General features: G+C 33.7%; 1 protein-coding gene across 4 annotated transcripts in view; it reads left to right on the forward strand.

Moving 5' to 3' along the window:
- Positions 1–20,153, forward strand: part of ARL13B (ADP ribosylation factor like GTPase 13B) — a 77,352-nt gene extending 57,199 nt beyond the window's left edge. For all 4 annotated transcript variants that reach the window (XM_061134073.1, XM_061134077.1, XM_061134075.1 and 1 more), the window contains 7 exons: positions 1,503–1,608; positions 2,505–2,707; positions 5,466–5,580; positions 8,864–9,086; positions 11,555–11,671; positions 12,371–12,439; positions 19,962–20,153. In XM_061134073.1, the coding sequence (XP_060990056.1) occupies positions 1,503–1,608; positions 2,505–2,707; positions 5,466–5,580; positions 8,864–9,086; positions 11,555–11,671; positions 12,371–12,439; positions 19,962–20,038 (910 nt within the window). In that variant the 3' untranslated portion in view covers positions 20,039–20,153. The remainder of the gene's footprint in view (positions 1–1,502; positions 1,609–2,504; positions 2,708–5,465; positions 5,581–8,863; positions 9,087–11,554; positions 11,672–12,370; positions 12,440–19,961) is intronic.
- The last annotated feature ends 238 nt before the right edge of the window (positions 20,154–20,391 follow it).

Consider the following 20,391-nt stretch of genomic DNA (forward strand, 5'->3'; position numbering starts at 1 on the left):
GGTCTCTTTATACTGCTTCAGGGTAATTTTAGGATTTACTGTTTGGAAAAAAAGCATAGTGATTCACAGGAGTGTATATAGTATGCTAACGTTTGAGGAAGAAAGGGAGGGTATAGATACACATATAAACATCTGTTAACCAATCACTACCAGTGGATAGCCAAGGTGCCCAAATTGTGGGCTTTAAAATAGCATTTTTTCCATGTACATGTTTATATTATTAATAAAAAACAGTGGGGGAATGAATGAAAAACTAATGAAAGCTCATTCATGCTCTCACTGCACCCTCCCTGACTTGTTTTTATAGTTGGGTGTTGTAAGTAACATTGACCAGACTGCCATTTTTACAGTCTTCTCAGAGGTATTGGTAGTGATGTTGCAGGAGAAGGCAGTGTTGGCATTGGGGGTGATACTGATTCAGAAACACTTAAAAGAATAAATTGTAATGTGTATCTGGTTTGGATCTGAATTTGGACATTACACTTAAAGATATTGAAGAATATTAATTTTTTTCAGAGCTTAGGTGTGACAGTGGTATTAGAATATTTTTAAATTTTAAGGTGAAGTGATATGACCGATGGGAACATGGAAGATATATAGATGAGCAAAAATGGTATAAATTTTTAGATAGGTGATAGGGTTCATTAGATTGATTATTCAACATATTTATGATATAATATATATTTTCCTGAAATACTACCAAACCCTTTTCAAGACAGTATTTTATTATCTTTTGACCTCTGCCATCTGATAGGAAAATAGTTGTTTTGTTGTTCAGTCGCTCAGTTGTGTCCAACTCTTTGCGACCCCATGGACTGCACCACGCTAGGCTTCCAGGAAAACAGTATCTTGTGGTAATTCCTAACTTTTTTTAGAACTTGTTTTGGTTTTTTAACTTGTTCCCCAGTTTGTTCCTAATTGAGTATAAGGTTTTCTATGTCCAGTGCTGTGCTAAATAAATTAGATAAAAGTGACCTCATTTCTCCAGTAAATTGCACTGTTATGTGAACACATCCACACACTGGAAATACAGGTTAGCTCAAATAATACAAGCTTTGAATGACTATTTAGGTATGTGAAACATGATGCAGTTTGTATTTTAAAGAAGAAAAAAAGACTTGGGATAAGGGCCTTTGCATCACGATGCAGTGTATTTTAAGAAGATAAGGCTCTAAGGTGAAAGGTGTAACTGATGGCTGAGAGCTGTGGAAACTTGTCCACTACTTTTTCTGTTTGTACTTTGTTGTTGGCCTGTTGACATATTGCTTTTCTTGACATTTCTCTGTACTTGATTTCCCTTTTATAGGCCAAATCTTAAAAAATGTTTGCAAACTTAATAAAGGAAAAATGATGGAATAAAAGATAGTACATTGCTCTATAAAACCAGCATGTTCTGTAATCAGCAGGGTTAAAACTTTGGAGTAGGAACTTGGTGAGAATGTTTTTAAGCAGCTGTCTGATTGTATATTTGCTTTAAATCCACTTTACTTGTGTCTCTCTAGGTTGGCAAATAAACAGGATAAAGAAGGAGCTCTAGGAGAAGCTGATGTGATTGAGTGTCTTTCTCTGGAAAAGCTGGTCAATGAGCACAAGTGCTTGTGTCAGATAGTAAGTTTTGAGGCTTCTTTTGCCCTATAAATTATGTTCGATATAACTTAGTTTTTGTAAAGGTGATAAGCAGTTAGAGAGTAGGCAGCTAACAAAATAATTTATTAGTGTTTCTTTTCTAAATATTTTACCCAGGAAATACATGATCTCACTGTTCATTTGAAATTACTTACTACAGTGATATTTGTTTTCTGTTTGGTTGTTACTGACTTCTTTGAAATATCTTCCATCATTTCAAAGACTTTAGATTTGATTTTGTTTAAACATTGCTGACAAATAGGTAAGCTATACAAACATGTTACTCTATAAATATTGTAAAATGGTGGAAGTATAAATATACAATTTATACTTTGGATAGTTTATAATGAATTTTGAAGGATTATATTAGAGTTATCCTACATCTTAAAGATGAACTGAGGATTTAATAATTTATTCTTGGTTTCAGAAAATGATTGTTAGGCCGTCAATCTTAAAAGATGCTTAGTGCCATAAGTTCCCTGGTGTAAGAAATTAAAATTTTCTGCTATTTTTATTATGTAGTGTTAAATAGTAGTAGTATTAATAGTATTTTTAATAGGTAGTTTTCTTCTGTAAGTTCAATTTTGTCTGTCAGTGATTTTGTTTAAAATTATCTAGCACTGCCAACTTCTTGTGTCAGAATCACTCTCCAAGCTTACAGGTATAATCCATAAAATATTTCAACTCATATATACATACTAATGTAGTAATTATTGCACAGATGTATTTTATAAGTTAAAGAAGCAGGTGCTTTATATCATTAATTTAACGAGTTAATTGATTCAATTCTCCAGTAATTATACTAATGGTTTATGAATGAATATTTGTAGAGAACTTTTAGTTTTAATCTTTAAGTAAAATAAACTTCTATTTTTAAGGAACCTTGTTCAGCAGTCTTGGGATATGGAAAGAAAATTGACAAGTCCATTAAAAAGGGCCTTTATTGGCTGCTACATATCATTGCAAGGGACTTTGATGCCTTAAATGAACGCATCCAAAAAGATACCACCGAACAACGTGCTCTTGAGGAGCAAGAGAAGCGAGAAAGGGCTGAACGCGTACGGAAATTACGAGAAGAAAGGTAAGTAGATTAATTATATAGCACAGTGCGTATGAAACGCCAGAACACCTCACTTTTATGAATAGTTTTTTAGTTTGCCTATTCAGGTTCTTCATGGTAATTTTTTTTTATTTCTGTAGACTTAGAAGGTTTGGTTTATAGAGTTCTAATTTTCCTAATGGTGGTATAGTAGTTATATTTATTGCTGCAGTATTTATCTCTCACAGTTTTAGAATTTTATTTCTTTATTTCTTGTGACAACCTTTAGCGCAGTGGTTCTCAATCTGCAAGGTGAATTTTGCTCCTCAGAAGACATTTGGCAATGTCTAGGAACATTTTTGCTTGTCATGGCTGGGAGGTGGAGTGCAATTGGCATCTAGAGGGTGGAGGCCAGGGATGCTGCTAACCATTCTGTGATGCACAGGACAGTCTCCCATAGGAAAGAATGTGTTGTAGACTGAGATACTCCTCATTAGTGTCAGTGAAGATAGAAGGTAAGCTGTTAGTGGATCACCCAGCTGAAGCAAAATCTGATCTTCAACACTAGTTTTTGTCTGAAAGGAGAATGAATTGCACCATCTCAGGTTTTAAAAACATGCTATTAAAACTATTTTTAAAATGTGTTGCCTAAATGGAAATTTTAAAAATGTTTAGCAAACTCTAAATTTAAAAAAAAAAGTTTACATAAATTCTACCATTAAGTCAGTTATTATAATCTTAATGCTGGAAGAAAATAATACTCAGATTTGATTACATGCATATATGCTAAGTCGCTTCAGTTGTGTCCAACTATGTGTGATCCCATGCACTGTAGCCTGCCAGGCTCCTCTGTCTATGGGATTCTCCAGGTAAGAATACTGGAGTGGGTTGCCATGCCCTTTTCCAGGGGATCTTCCTGACAGAGAGATCGAACTGGCTTCTCAGATTTGATTAGATGTTGAATTTAGTTCTTAATCCCAAGATTTCGATTTCTTTCTTCATTTGATTATTACATGTCAGGGGAGGGAAGAAACGGAAAGATTTCCAAGTGAGCTCTTGTGGCATCCAAAGTTGTCTTCCATCTACCTAAGTAATACTGGCCTCCTGTGTGCTTTAACAATTGCAGCCTCATAGGCAAGAACCCACTGTCCGTGGTGATGCCTTTGTGAGGTGCTCCCTCACACTGTCAAGGAAGTCCTCTGATTACTGGTATCTTTCATTTAATTCAGAGACAGGACTTATCTCTTGGAGAGATAACTTTTCTATCCTCAGGTGCTCAATAACATGAGCAGATCAGTGACATAGGTCTCTCTTGAACCAGTAAGAGGTTTTAGTTCCTGTGAGAATCTTTGATTTTCTATTCTAGTGTATACTTTCATGATATAAAGCTAAGTACACCCAACCATTCATGTAAATATACCTTCTATGTATTTATGAAAGCAAAATATATGGCCATAGTTTTCTTTTTTTTTTTATGGCTATAGTTTTCTAAAGGCTTCTTTGCTTTCCCTCTACTTAGAAAACAAGCAAAAAGAAAAAGATTGAATAAAAGAAATTTAGACATTTTTTTTTTTTCCAGTTTTAGCTTTTTCCATAAAGATATTCCAGATCATATTATGGCTGGCTTTTCTGGCACCCCTCTCCCCTTTCCTCCTTTCTCTTAGCCATGCCACTTGTCTTCGGAATCCTCTCCTGTTTAACAGAATCCATAATTAAATTTAGTTGAGAGTGTTAAAAAAAAGAACTTTTTATTGTTAAACACAATTTAATAGGTTTTTAGATTTTTATAGGTTTAGATAATTTTGGAAAAAACAGTAAAACAGCTATTATTGGTATCTGAAAATAGTATATTAAAACCAGATACTTGAAATTACTTACTAATAAATGAATAGCATTAATAATGAATAAGTGTCCAGTAAGTTATGTTTATATAGAGAGCTTTCACATATATTAATTTATCTGAAATAGCCCTATGAAATAGGTATTTTGTCCACATTTATGGGAAAGCTGAGGCTCAAGTATGCAGATAAATGACCACAAGGTCACAGAACTAGTAAATTGCAGATCACTAAATCTTGGCTTTCTAGGTTCAGGATGAGAGAATATATCTTTCCATCATAGAACTTAATTAATAAATGCCATAGTAATGAGCATTGACATTGTTCTACTATACTTACAGTCTAGTTGCGGATCTAAAATAGTCATGTTTCTGTCTATAGCTACGTCTTTTAATAATTTATTACCTTTATCTCTGGGGCAACATTAATTTTAAGTAACAGAGGTAATAAAATTCTCAGTAGTAACTAACATAGAAATATTTTTTTGGTTTGAGTGACAAAGGGCTACTTATTTTTATAGCCTTTTCTACTTATGCAAAGCAATAATTGTTATCTAGTTCATTTATGGTATATAACTATACACAGCTCTTAAGAGGTTTAACAGTAGAACTTACCTAGTTAACATTAGAGAAGAGGATAGCATTGGTTTGGGAGGGTAATTAAATTGATTAATATAAATCTTTATTACATAGAAAAATAATCTGTACTGCAGACATTAAGAAGTCAGTCATAGAGAATGTCATTTTTGTCAGCATTTCTTTCTTTAAAAATTCAAACGATTAATCTTTACGTGGAGATAGAGGCCTATTACCTGCATAAGGATATCTGAAAATCAGTAATTCAAGGCCATGTCCATATGTTTAAATATTGAATTTAATAGCCATAAACCTATTGCAGGTGTTCTTAAACATGATTTATCATTTTCTCATAAGGAATTCCAATTTTTTTCCTTCAAAATATAGAGAACAAAGAGAACAAGAACGGGCTGAACTCCATGGAACCAGTGGGATGGCTGAATTGGACCCAGAACCAGTTATTGTTAATCCTTTCCAGCCAATAGCATCGGTAATCATTGAGGTATGGATAGTGGCGAATTAATTTTTATATGTTAAGTTATAAAGTTGGAAGTTCAGAAAGGAGGTGAGGGATAGGGAAAGGAGGCAGGGAGATGGTAATATTTCACCAGGGATTAATTATTTGTAAAAGAAATTAAAAGGGGGAGACAGGCTAAAGGTTTGTTGCTTTTTCTTCCTCTTCAATCTTCCCTTCTGATCTAGCATTAAAAGGAAGAAGGATGGCTGCAGAATTCACTGAGAATGAAAATGAAGATAGGATATACAACTATCTTATTGTTCTGATAAATATATTTTGTCACATATCCTATGACAGTAGTGTTTAACTCTTATTTATGTTGTCTTTGTCACTGTATATTGCTATTACTATACTTTTACAGTAATATTTAGATGTTTATGAAGCATTAGAGTATGTAAATGGTTTTCTAGCTATTTTCCCAGGATACTTAATGTTTGAAACTATGATATGTTCTTTTATATCTGAATATCATTTATTTTAATTTTAAATGTCAGAAGTTTAACTAAAATTAATTTGTAGATTTTAATCATAAGAAATTAAGGGTGAGAGAAAGAGTGTGTGTGTGTGTGTATGTTTCTATATCTGTCCGTCTGTGTATCTGTGTCTGTTTTCATTTTCTACTGATGTTCAGAGTTTGCATTGGTCCTGCTTTAATCACTCCCAGCAGCTATGCTTCCTCAGTGGCGGAGCTCCCTAAATCGCCTCTCCATTCACTCAGAGCTTAATGTGGCAGGTGGCTCGCGTGACCAACCTGTATGTTCTCCATCCCTCCTCCCCTATCACTGCCTCCTTCCACACAGGTATTCATCTGGAAAGGTGGATGATTAGTTCTTCCTTGGGGCTGCTGCTGAGGAGGGAGGCAGCTCCACAGGTAAGAAGATGATTGTATAGTTTTTGGTTGCTTTATTTTTGCAAAATAGTTGGTAATATGAGATATTTAGTTTTAAGTTACTTAAGAAATGAAATAAATGGAAATATCCTTTTTATCAAGCAAGTTTTCTTCCCCAAAAAACTTCTCCTTTAAAATGTTACCTGACATTTTTTTCCTTTGATTTTTATCACAGATAATGAAAATGGTGAGATGTTGGTTCCAGAATACACAATGAAACAATAGTAACAAACAGAATTATATATAAGTTAGTGTGTGTGTGTGTGTGTGTGTATATATATATATATATATATATATATATATATATATATATATATAATTTAGCATAAGAGAAAGGTGGCATTTCAAATCTGTGAGAAAAAAGATATTGTAACAACTGAAGAGTCATTTGGGAAAAAAAAGCAAAATTATTGAACCAATTATTGTATACCAAATTAAATTTTAAAAGATTTAAATAAAAAAAGAAGCCTTAAAAACACTTGGATATAATACAGATTGACATTTGTAAACTTGGAGGAGGAGAAACATTCAAAGCAGGACAATGAGGCCATAAATCACAGACTGAAAAATAATAAAATGGGAAAAATAAAGTAGATCTTACTATATTCAGTTTTTAAAGAGATGTTCTACAAAGTTAAAGACACACAAAAAAAACACCAAACCAAACTAAATGTAATGAAAAATATTTGAGAAACATGGGACCAAAAAAAAAAAAAGAATCCTTAAAAAATTACTGTGTAAATAATTAGACTCTAATAGAAAAAAGGGCATTGGGTTATGATGGGTAGTTCCTTATAGAAAAAATTTAAATGGCAATAAGGATATTTTACAACTTATCTTCAGTAGTAATAAAAATAATAAATCAACATTGAGGTAAAAAAGTATTTATTAGTTTGGTGGAGATATTAAAGATTTATAATGATTAAAACCTGGAGGGGAAAATGGCAACCCACTCCAGTATTCCTGCCTGAAAAATCCCATGGACAGAGGAGCCTGGCAGGCTGTAGTCCAAAGGGTCACCAAGAGTCGGACACAGCTGAATAATTGAGCATGATGATTAAAAAAGCGCTGAAAAAAATGTGGGGTGGGGGACTTCCCTGGCAGTCCAGTGGCTAAGCCTGCACACTTCCAGTATAGGGGGTGCAGGTTCGATCCCTGATGGGGAAGTAAGATCCTACATGCTGCGCTATGCAATCAGAAAAGGAAAGACGTGGGAAATCATCAGCCTTTCAGTCCTTCTCCAGTGGTGTAATCTGACATTAGTTTTTACGAAGTAAAGTTTGTAGTATGTCACATTTTAAAATGTGCTTTACCCATTGATCCAGCAGCATGACTGTTAGGAATTTATTCTGGAGAACTAATTGAATAATTGTATTTCTTGTAATAATGAAAAATTGAAAATCACGTCTTTGGCCATTGAGTGGGAGTTGGTACAACAAGTTATAGAATTATTCAAAATAATAGTGTACTTGATGAAAGTAGTAAGAGCTTACACATACATTATAATATAGGGAATCCCTGGCGGCTCAGTGGTGATTCAGCTCAAGAATCTGCCTGCAATGCAGTAGATCGCCTGCAATGCAGGACACTTGGGTTCCATCCCTGGGTCAGGAAGATTCCCTGGAGAAGGAAATGGCAACCCACTCCAATACTCTTGCCTGGGAAATCCCATGGACAGAGGAGCCTGGTGGGCTACAGTCCATGGGGTCGCAAGAGTCAGATATAACTAAACCATAGCATATGACTAAACCATAGCATAATATAATACTTTCATAGCTAACACTTTACTATGTATGTGTGATGCACTATTGTAAGCACTTCATAAATTGATTGACAGAGAAAGAAACATGTATTCTTAAATCTTTGATTCTTTTCTGTTTAAAAATACACATGTGCTTGTGCTTAGTCGCTCCGTCGTGTCCAACTCTTTGCGACCCCATGAACTACAGCCCTCCAGGCTCCTCAGTCCATGGGATTTTCCAGGCAAGAATATTGGAGTGGGTTGCCATTTCCTTCTCCAAAAATATACATAAATATGTATATGTAGAGAGACAGTCACATTAGTGTATGTTTGTGGATGTGTATGTCTGTATGTGTGTGGGATAGGCAAAGAAAAGCACCTCTCACTGACCTGTACATCAAATAGTGATCATCTCTAGACTGTGGAATTACTGGTAATATAAGTGTTCTTTCTTTATACTCTCTGCTTTCTGAATGTTTGGCAATTAGCATGTTTTAATTGATATATTCAAATAATTTTAATGGAAATATCACACAGTGCCCTGAAGTTACATAATGCTCACGAATTATTTGATTTCTCCCTTAAGCTATCTTAAATATGACCACTATATTAAGAATGATACATTTCATTTTTGTCAGAATGAAAAAAAACTTGAAAGAGAGAAAAAGAGGCAAAATACAGAAGACAGTGATGGCTGCCCCCTGAAGCATAAAATGGAGCATGAGCAAACAGAGACGCAAAGCCAGATCAGTGACAGCAGCCAAAAAATCAGTGAGTTTGGAGTAGTAGAAAATTATAAGGAGGCATTAACACAGCAGTTGGAAAATGAAGATGAGACAGAATGGAGATCATCAGAATCAGGTGATAAATCTAGTTATTAAAAATATATAATTTATTTATTTTTATGGTCATTGTGTTTATTTTTAAGTTTTATGTATTATATGTGACATGTAAATAACATATATAAAACTTAAAAATACTTTTTTGTCATGGTTATTTTCACAAAGAAATGTGTCGTAAGATTTTTCATCTCCAAATGCAATGTTTCTTATGTTTTTTTCATGAATTTTAGTTCATCATTAGTTTGCTAATTTATGTTTTTATTCATGATGTCTTAAAACCTAGCCCTTTGTAACTGAAAAGAATTTCAGCTGAAAATTGCATTTTCAATAATTAGGAATATTGCATAGCCCCAGGAATCCTTAGAGTGTATTTAAAACGTTTAAAATTCTTGGAGGGTTTGTTTTGGTTTTCTTAATCTTCCAAAAGTTATAGTCAGCGTCATTTTCTTTATTTACTTGTGATTTTTAGGGGATGCAGACATAACTGAACATTTGGCAGAAACCAACACAATACTGTAAAGCAATTATCATTCAATTAAATTTTAAAAATATAACTTAAAAGCCATTTTATTATCAAATATCCATGTTCCTCTTATTTTAATATTATATGAAGTCTTTAATTTACAGTTACTTTTCTTTTTTTAAGCTAGTTACGTGCTTTAACAGGAAATTTATGTCTTTTGGTGTCGTAGAGAGAGACCATTTGGACTCACACAACCCGAGGTAGCGTCCAGACTTTCTCATCTGCTAGATGTATGTTCTGTTACATGTGTTCTTCAGTCCTTGTTTTTCTCATCTCAGAAATGGAGTTTTCTTTTTTTTTTTTTTTTTTCAACCAGGCTTTTAGGTTTCCTTATAATAAAAGTAACCCTACAATGTTCCTAGCACAGGGCCTGACACCTGAGAGATGCCCAGGAACCATTGCTTCCTTGCCATTCTTAGTTGGTGATACAATAACTAGGTATATGATGTATTTGTAAGAATGGTATATAAGAATTTTTGTATAGTATTAAAGAGTTTATGAAGACAAGGTCTCAGTCCGTGAGATGCAGAGTACCTAACATGGATGTTTTGCTATATAAAAATACTTAGATTTGAAAGTTATACTTTTTGTAATTTGAGAAGTTGGGGTATCCACATTTGTACCCATATCACTCTGTTAACAGAGTAAAACAAAATGTAGACTTAAAGTGGCCTCTAAATATATTGGAAGAGCTCTTTCTAATAACACTAATATGTTGTTAAAGAACAAAATGGTTTGGTAGATGATTTGAAAATATTAACACAACATTGTTATTTCACATAGCAATCCTGAGGTATATTTTTCTCATTATGTAGAGTAGGACAGCAGGGACTTGGAAAGGTTGAGTAATTTGAGATCACACGTCTCACCTGTGACTGTGCTGAGATACACTTCCCTCAACTTTCGATTCTCTGTTGCATAGCCTGTGCTCTTCCATGACCCTGACTTATTGCCCATGCTAAAGTACCATATGATTTTGGAAGCTCTCTTTCCTTTCTCCCAGCTGCAAAGCTTATAGCTTTAATTGTAAAAGGATGTCTCTGTTTATATCTAGAGTAAAATGTTCTCAAGTGACACTAATTTATTTTGAAAAATAATGAGTTTCCAAATATAATTGTATTTCTTACAATGTTTTATAGGTTTATATAAAACTTTATAGGTTTCATAGATGTTGGCTGTTTCTTGTGTAACATAATTTCCATTTTATAAAATGTATTATATGTATAAATTTAGTGATTTGGGATTATCAATTAAAATATTTCAGTGGCTCTGCTGTTTGATTATTTAAGTACTATATCATCCTGGTTTATGTTGTTAAAGTTTACATGTTAACAACATAGATTCACTTAAAATGTCTATATGTGCTAAGCGAGAATCTGTAAATATTTAGAAAGATTAAGATTCAATTCTGTAAGCTCTAATATGAGTTTTGGTTACATACATTTATATTGAACATCTTGGGCATTATTTTCATAGATAAGATGCTTTGGTTTGATTAGGGTCTTTTTTCACATTTCAAAGGATTATTTTTGGGCTTAGATCTGGAATCATTCTGTATATCCTACTGAGACAAACCAATACCTGTCTTTCTCCCCCAGGTCATCCGTAGCTTTGTAGAAGTCTCTGTAATTAGATAATCCCATTCATTTATTATGACACTTGAAAAAAAATGTTACTTTTGGAAATATGTATTTTTTTTTTGTATTCTGAATCACTTCTCATTGAACTTAAAATATGACTTTTTGCCACTCGCATCATATTTATTAATCATTCATTCAATAAGCAATCACTTACAAATTTATTCTTAGAAAAGGCAAGTTCACAGTTCATTATTGGTAACAATTTTTAAGTTGAAGTTATATTTCTATGGTAATAATAATATCAGTATTCTAATTCTGTTCTTTTTTTATTATAGAAGTAACTTTTTCCAAAAGGCATAAAGTTGCATGTTTATATTCTTATAGATGGCAGTAAAAAGAAAACCAAGAAACTAAGGATGAAAAGGAGCCACCGTGTAGAACCTGTTAATACAGATGATTCTGTTCCTAAGAGTCCAACACCACCCCCACCTCCTCCTCCTGGTGAGTAAATTGATGTTGATACTGAGTTTAGAAATATTGCCTTAAACAGTGAAGAAAAATTTTAAAAATCATGTAGTTTTTATTCAGGGTATTCATAATCTTGTGAATTTGTGAGAAAGGTAGAATTCTTTGTTCTGTCTACTTAGTTCAGAATTTATCAACATAAATATCGATTTTTTTTATTCAGAAAAAAATGCTTTATGAAAGTAAAAAAATAGTAAAAATTAATAAGACATCTTTTTCATCACTAAGCATTGTACCTCACATATTCAGTAAATACCTTACAATGTATATGTTTGTAGTTTCCTTTTAGTCTTGCTAGAAGGTGTTAAGATGGTAACATTTTCCTTTGAGCCCCATTTTAAGACTCATTTTTGATATTCTATTTAATAGTGTACATTTCTTTTAGCTTCTCTTTGGACTTAGGTTAGTAGCCTAAGGTTATTTATGATGGTGGTGAGGATGCTTATATTTTTAACTAAAGGGAAACAAAAACTTAAAGCAAGTATTACCAACCTAAAATTACATTCTAAAACAGAAACCATTTAAAATGGGTTTGTGGTTATTTGGTACTGTGTCATTCAATATGTATGAACTGACATTGAAGCTGTATACATTCCTGTCAAGAGAGGGATCCTCTTAACAGACCTAAAGAGATATTGTTTAACAGTGTTTTTAAATGTCTTTCTTTTTCTTCAGTTGGCTGGGGAACCCCCAAAGTCACTAGACTTCCAAAACTTGAGCCTCTTGGTGAAACACGTCATAATGGTAATGCCAAAGCGTCAGTTTTCAAATATCTATACATATCACGTTCATTTTTCTTTACCTCATTACTTCAGTAAATTTTTACTTTGGGGAGCCTTTCAAATCCACAACCATCCTTTTTCATTTTACTTCACTTTCATTTATTTAATTTTTTATTCTTAACTGCCCTTTGCCTCAATATAGTTTGATTTAACATTTATCTTAGAAAACAGAAGTAAAGACCATCATAGCTTGTGTTTATCCATTATATATTAATATAAATAGTTGTAAAAGAGAATGATTTTAAGGCAGCTTAAATATGAGACAGTACAATTATGGTGTTTAAAACTTCATTGTCCTATATATGCTCATATATGCAATGATGCATGCATGCTAAGTCACTTTAGTCATGTCCAACTCTTTGCAACCCCGTGGACTGTAACCTGCCAGGTTACTCTGTCCATGGAATTCTTTAGGCAAGAATACTGGAGTGGGTAGCTATTCGCTTCTCCAGGGGATCTTCCCAACTCAGGGATTAAACCCACATCTCTTACGTCTCCTGCATTGGCAGGAATGTTCTATACTACTGGCGCCACCTGGGAGGCCCCAGTGATGGTGAAAGTGAAAGTGAAGTTGCTCAGTCGTGTCCGACTCTTTTGTGACCCCATGGACTGTAGCCTACCAGGCTCCTCCATCCATGGGATTTTCTAGGCAAGAGTCCTGGAGTGGGTTGCCATTTCCTTCTCCAGGGGATCTTCCCCATCCGGGGATCGAACCCTGGTCTCTCGCATTGCAGGCAGACTCTCTACCATCCGAGCCACCAGGGGATCCGTAATTGCTCTTTCTCTGCTTCTAAGGATACTCAGCTGCTGAAATTACAATAAAGTAAAGAGTAACACAGTTTGTAAGATCAGAAACCAAATCAGTAAACCAAATAAAGTTCAGCTTAATAAAAGTGAAGTTGCTCAGTCGTGTCCAACTCTTTGCGACCCCATGGACTGTAGCCTGCCAGGCTTCTCCGTCCATGGAGATTTTCCAGGCAAGAACCTTCTCCAGGAGATCTTCCTGACCCAGGGATTGAACCCACGTATCCCGCATTGTAGGCAGACGCTTTACCATCTGAACCACCAGGGCAGTTACTAAAGCCTTCACTGAATCAAGAAAACACTTTTTTGGATGAAATTAACATAAGGTGTAGTACAGCCAGTATAGGATTTAAGAGTTCCGCCTGGAAACTTGAAGAAGGACAGTGGGGAATACAGAGCTGCCCTTTACAACAGGCAGAAGTTCTGATTTCTAACATGCAAAAGGATGATTTATACATATAGAATTGTAGTTCAGTAAAATTCATCAAGAACATCTCATTTCCTTTTTGATAACTCTGTTTACCTAATCTTGGTTTCCTAAGAAGATCCATTTACTAGAAAAGAAAAATTCAGAAGTTTAATCTTTCAAAAAGCATTATATATAATTTGAAATTATAGCAAACTATATAAACTATTTTATTCAAAAAGTATTTAAATTTAAATGTGCTGGTTGCTTTCTTTTTCTGAATACTGTATCAATAATGAAATATTTCTTCATAATCATTCAGTTCAGTTCAGTTGCTCAGTCGTGTCCGACTCTTTGCTATCTCATGGCCTGCAGCATGCCAGGCTTCCCCGTCCATCACTAACTCCCAGAGCTTGCTCAAGCTCATGTCTGTCGAGTTGGTGGTGCTATCCAACCGTCTCATCCTCTGTCATCTGCTTCTCCTGCCTTTGGTCTTTCCCAGAATCAGAGTCTTTTTCAGTGAGTCAGTTCTTCGCATCAGGTGGCCAAAGTATTGGATCTTCAACTTCAGCATCAGTCCTTCCAATGAATATTCAGAACTGATTTCTTTTAAGATTGTCTGGTTTGATCTCTTTGCAATGAAAATTAGATTTTTTAAATTTCTAAAGACAGAAGGTTCGTCCTTCAACTTCAAAATAACAGTGAAGTCACATGTCTTTTTGGTGCTAACTTTACATCATGATGTTTTCGTTGACTATGATAGATTAGTTCCTGTTTGTTTATATTTTGAAATTGTATGTGTTAGAATATATTATCAGCTTAAATATTCACTATATTGTTAGAAACAATTAGGTAGTGCTAATGTATGTGTATGTAAATATATATACATGTGTACATGTGTGAGAAGAGTTAATAAGCAGAAGAAATAAACTAGTCAAAGATGGAGAGGTGGGAAAACACATTGCTTAATTTGGAAAATAGTATAAAGTTACTTGTGACTAGATCTTAGGTTCACGTAGGTGGAACAGGTAAGAAATAGGAAGTTTAAAGTTATAGAGAGATACTAAAACTAGAATTATGGCTTATAGCCAGATTGTTTAGGGCCTCACATGTATATTTAAGATGTGTAGACTTGCTAAGTTTACAAGAGACAATATACATTTTTAACAGGAAATAGTATTACAAGAGTTATTGTTTAGGAAAGTAATTTTTGTCACTATGTATAGACTAAATTGTGCCCATACCTAAGGTTAGGATCCCAGTTAGAAGCTATTGCAGTAGTCAGAGTGAGAAGTGAAGAATGGGAATTTGGAATGGAGAATAAAAAATGTGTTGAGAGAATATTGAACAGTTATAAGTTCTATATGAAGAATGAATGTATGGGATGAAAGAAGAGAGGAACAGAATATTATTTGGCTGAAGGGGCTAGAAGGTTGGTGCTATCTCTAATGCTGACAATATATGAGGAGAAAGGAAACTTGCTTTGGAGGTGTCTGTAGGCTTCTCTATTTGGAAATGTCCATATATCAGTGCAAATAAGATTCTGAAACTCTGGAGAAAGGGGACTCAGGTGGGTGGAACGGTATGTAGGTAGTTTTTGTTTTGTTTTTCAGTTGTCATCATATAATAGAAATGCTTTGTCACTAATAGATGTTGTATATTTGTTTACTGGATGAATGCAGTTGAAGGAATGATAGTTTCCTGTTTCTGAGGGAAAGTGTGTAAAATAAGGAGAAAAGAATGGTAGCATCTGGGGGAACATTAGTTAAAAGCAACTAAAAAAGAGGTTGAAAATGGGCTAATAAGGTTGTTTTTTGTTTTTGTTTTTCTTTGCTCTCCTATATTTTTAAATTAGAACTCCTAGAAAAGGATTATAATGAATTAGTTAAATTTTAAGACCACTGTTATTCTAACATATCAGTTAATTTTAAGTAGATCAATAAATTTAACTTCTCAAAGCACAGAATTAAACATTCTAACTTCACAAGTTTTAAAATATCTTCATTATTTTTTTCCCATAAATTTTAAGTCAAAGTATACCTTGTATAGCTAAGAAAAAGTATGATCAACTCTGTTTTCATTATGGAGAAGAAAGTCAGTATAATAAATTTAAAATTGTAATTAAAAAGTTTAAATTAGTTTTTAGTATTTGTTGTGAGATTTTTGTTTGTGATGCTGATAGTTGCCAATTTTATCATCACATCCTCTTCTCTTTCCTGACTGTATTAATATATATTTATTTGAATGTGGTTAATGGGAAGTAGACAACAGACATATAATGAGCAAAGGGAAATAATTAAGTTAACTGCATTTGGGTTTGGCACTTAAAATTTTTTGAGATGAAAACTAATTTTTTATAGTCAAATTAGGAGTTAAGGCAGATTTTTATTTATTCTTTGATTATAGACATTGATTCCTTGATGACAATTCAATTTTACTTTTCTAATTGCTTTATTTTCTGTAAACCTCACTCTGGGTAATGTGTAAGACATACATTCAGAGAATACACTTAAAAACTGAATCTATATTCACTTTGTAAATACTCTTAATCCGTACTTCATAAACATTACGCATTATGAGAAATAAACATTCTGTTAGCCAAAAATGCCAAGTATAAAACTAAAGAATATTTTCAAATCTTAAAATATGAATGAAGATATTTTGTATGTTAAGTTTGAAGCCCTTTATTAAAATGGGTATCAATTAATTTGGTCATATCAGTTGGTCAGTATGGTCAACTTATATCCCCTACAGTTAAGACAATAAGAAATCTGTTTCATATAGAATGATATAATTTTCTGGCAATGATATAATACAGAATCAACTGCAATTGATACTTCTTGTCACGTGTATGTGATTTGGGTACTTTTCAATTCTAGAAGTAAAACATAATATTCATTCTGGTTTAATCATGAGTTCTGTGATGTGTCAAAATTCTCATTAATTTTGAAAGCAAGAAATTAGAAAAGGCATACTTTAAATTTATCAAAATAATTGTACCTTATAATTTTATTAATAGTAGTACTAATAACTGTATACTATGTCCCTGGCATATTGATAAGCACTTTTAAGTACATTATCTCATTTTAATTCTTCTAATAGCCTTGTCAGATGGGCAGTTTTGTGTGTGAGAATCCTACACCCAAGTTCACATAGCTATAAATGACACAGAATTTGAAGTTAGGTCTGTTCAGCTTTGAAATCCATACTTCTAATTCATTTTATTAACATTGTTATATTAAGATTTGTTAGAGCATCATGGCAGCTTAGTATTCGCTTTAAAATTTATAGTTGCTTGAACAATCATTTTCTAGTTTTTTTTAAGGAGAGAATATACAGTTTATTTAAAATTTTTTTAAGTAATGACATAATTGTGGCAAATATAGCAGTGTCTGTGGTACACTGGTGGAGGCTGCATACTGATGACACAGGAGCACCTCTCATTGTTGAACCAGATTGATGCTCAAAATGAAGTGGGGTGTACATGATGTTGGGAAGTCTCATTATTGGTGGTGCTGACCTTCATCATTTGAATAAGGTGATATTTGCCACATTGTAAAATGTTACTATTTTCTTTGTAATTAGTAAATATCACTGAAGTGATACTTTGAGATTATGCAAATATTCTGTTCTCCACAAACTTTAGCTTCTGTTTTAGCATCTGTCATTGGATTGTGTGTGCAATAATTTTTACTGTGGTATTTGCCTAATTGTAATTTTCTGTTACTCTTTCCTTCATTGAAATTTATTCAATTTCATTATTTTATTTTTTATTTTTTCCTTCCGGTTTTATTGAAATATAATTAATCTAAAGCAAGCACTGTATAAGTTTAAAGTGTATAGTGTAATGTTTTGACTTACATACATCATGAAATGGTTGCCACAGTAAATTTAGTAAATGAAATGCATCATCTCATACAGATTAAAAAGGAAAAAAAAAGAAAAAATTTTTTTTCCTTGTGATGAGAACTCTTAGGATTCATTCTTTTAACAACTTTCATATATAACATACAGCAGTGTTAATCATGTAATTATATTAATGTTTTACATTACATTCCTAGTACTTATTTTATAACTGCAAGTTTGTACCTTTTGACCACCTTAATCACCAAAGATACAGAGATTATTACTGACTGTATTCCCCACTCTGTACATTTCATCCCTGTGACTCATTTATTTTGTAACTGGAAACTTGTACCTGTTAATTTCCCTCACCTATTTCCCTCATTCCTGCACCCCAGCTGCTGCCTTGCCACCCCCCTCCTTTGTCCAGCAACCGTCCGTTTGTTCTCTATCTGACTCTGTTGCTGTTTTTGTGTGTTCTTTTGCTTTTTGTTTGTTTTTTAGATTCCACAGATAAGTAAAATTGTACACTATTTGTCTTTCTTTGACTTATTTCACTTAGCATAATACTAAGTCCACCCATGTTGTCGAGAATAGTAAGAGTTCCTTGTTTTTTATGGCTTAATTATTGTGTGTGTGTGTGTATCACAACTTTATCCATTCCTCTGTTGAAGGGCACTTAGTTTGCTTCCATATCTTGGCTATTGTGAATAATGCTGTAATGAATATAGGGGTGCATATATCTTTTTAAATTAGTATTTTTGTTTTCTTTGGGAAAATACCCAGAAGTAGAATTGCTGGATTGTATGGTAGTTCTATTTTTAATTTTTAGAGGAATCTCCATACAGTTTTGCATAGTGGCAGCTGCTGTGCTGTTTACATTCCTACCAACAGTGCATGAGGTTTCCTTTTCTTCACATCTTCGCCAGTGTTTGTTATTTGTGTTGTTTTTGATGATAGCTATTCCAACAGGTGTGAGGTGATACCTCATTGTGGCCTTGATTTGCATTTCCTTGATGATCAGTGATGTTGAACATCTTTTCATGTGTATGTTGGCCATCTGTCTGTTTTCTTTGGAATAAAGTCTTTTCAGATCTTCTAGCCCACTTTTTAAATTTTTTATTTTTTTTGGATATTGAGTTGTCTGAGTTCTTTGTGTGGTTTGGATATTAACTCCTTACTGGATGTATTATTTGCAAGTATCTCCTCCCATTCAGTAGGCTCTTCTTTTGTTGATAGTTTCCTTGCTGTGTGAAAGCTTTTTAGTTTGATATAGCCCCACTTTTTCTTTTCCTTTGTTTCTCTCGATTGAGGAGACACACCTAAAAAATATTAAGACCAATGTCAAAGTGTGTACTGCCTATGTTTTCTTATAGGATTTTTATGGTTTTGGATTTTATCTTTAGTCATTTAAGGTTTATGTTTGTATACAGTGTGAGAAAGTGATCCAGTCTGATTATTTTGCACATGACTCTCCAGTTTCTCCAATACCACGTATTGTCTTTTCTCCACTATACATTCTTGCCTCCTTTGTCATAGGCTTTTGTTAGTGGCAGCCTTAGAGTTTGCAGTATACACTTACAACTAATCTAATTTTGCAAGCTGTTTTCTAGGGCATGTTCTTGCATGAGGTGCTAGTATCTATTTAAGATCCCCTTAGGCCACTTGGCCAGACAAAACGGATGCTGAGGCAGCAATACGATGGAGCCGCTTAGCTGAACTCTGGCATGAGCGGAACTGGAAATGGGCCCCTTAATACATTTTTAATATATTTATTTCAAGTGACCTTGAACAGCTTTTCTTCTAGAACAATTTTTGGGTAATAGGCCAGAAAAACTGAAGTTTCCTTATGCTATTAAAATTTATAAACCAATTTATGATAATTAAGGGTTAGGAACCTATTAGGAAGTACAAATTAAGACTGTTTTTGTATCAAATATGCCCTAAATCAATGAACTATACTGAAGTATCATTGTAAAATACTCCTAATACCAGAACACTAAGATAATTAGCTTTTCTTACCAAATTCTTAGAAGTAGTAAACACTGGCTAAGAACACGGATTGTACAAACACTGACTTTATCAGGGCTTTGTCAACAGGCTCCATTAGTTTTGGATGTTTGTTATTTGTTTTGTTCTGCTGTGAACACTTACTTGGAAATAATATATATATTAGGTGCAGCTTTATATTAAATCAGTAGAGATTGATTTATAACCTCAAGTTAAAAATTTGCCCTAGTGGTTGTTTTTTGAATTTATTCAAGTTTTTTCCAATTCAGACTTTTTTCCCCAATCTGCCCTACACATTGCTTCACTTACAAGGTCAGAGTTTCTTACTCTTTTAAAGGTGTTGGTTGGAAATAAATGAATTGTGCCAGAAATCTTATTTACCATAACAATTACGTATTTTTGGTATACCTTCTTTACATAGATTTCTATGGAAAGCCACTGCCTCCCGTGGCTGTGCGACAGAGACCTAACAGTGATGCTCACGATGTCATCTCATAACCAGGTCATATGGATGTGCTCTCTTTACATCAGCAAGATGAACTGCAGGGCCTTCTTTCTCAACAGAGGAAAACCTTGAACATCGATGACTGGGGCAAGATAACCATAACAATATCAGTGAGCCAAAGACCTGACTGTTCTGATCATTAATTACTTATCCATGGTCTTCATGGTTTAAAAAAAAAAGACCAGCAAGTGGGATGAGCGTTTGGAACAAGTTAGCAAGAGTTAGTGTTGACTCTGGTTTATACATCCCCACTCCTGGGTGTATTCCTGAAGGAAAACCTGTTCAGAAAAAGAGCCAATGGACTCTGTACACTTCCTTTACTATTTAATAGTCTTTATTTCTTTAT

This window comes from Dama dama, chromosome 31 (genome assembly GCF_033118175.1).
Source record: "Dama dama isolate Ldn47 chromosome 31, ASM3311817v1, whole genome shotgun sequence".
Lineage (NCBI taxonomy): Eukaryota > Metazoa > Chordata > Mammalia > Artiodactyla > Cervidae > Dama > Dama dama.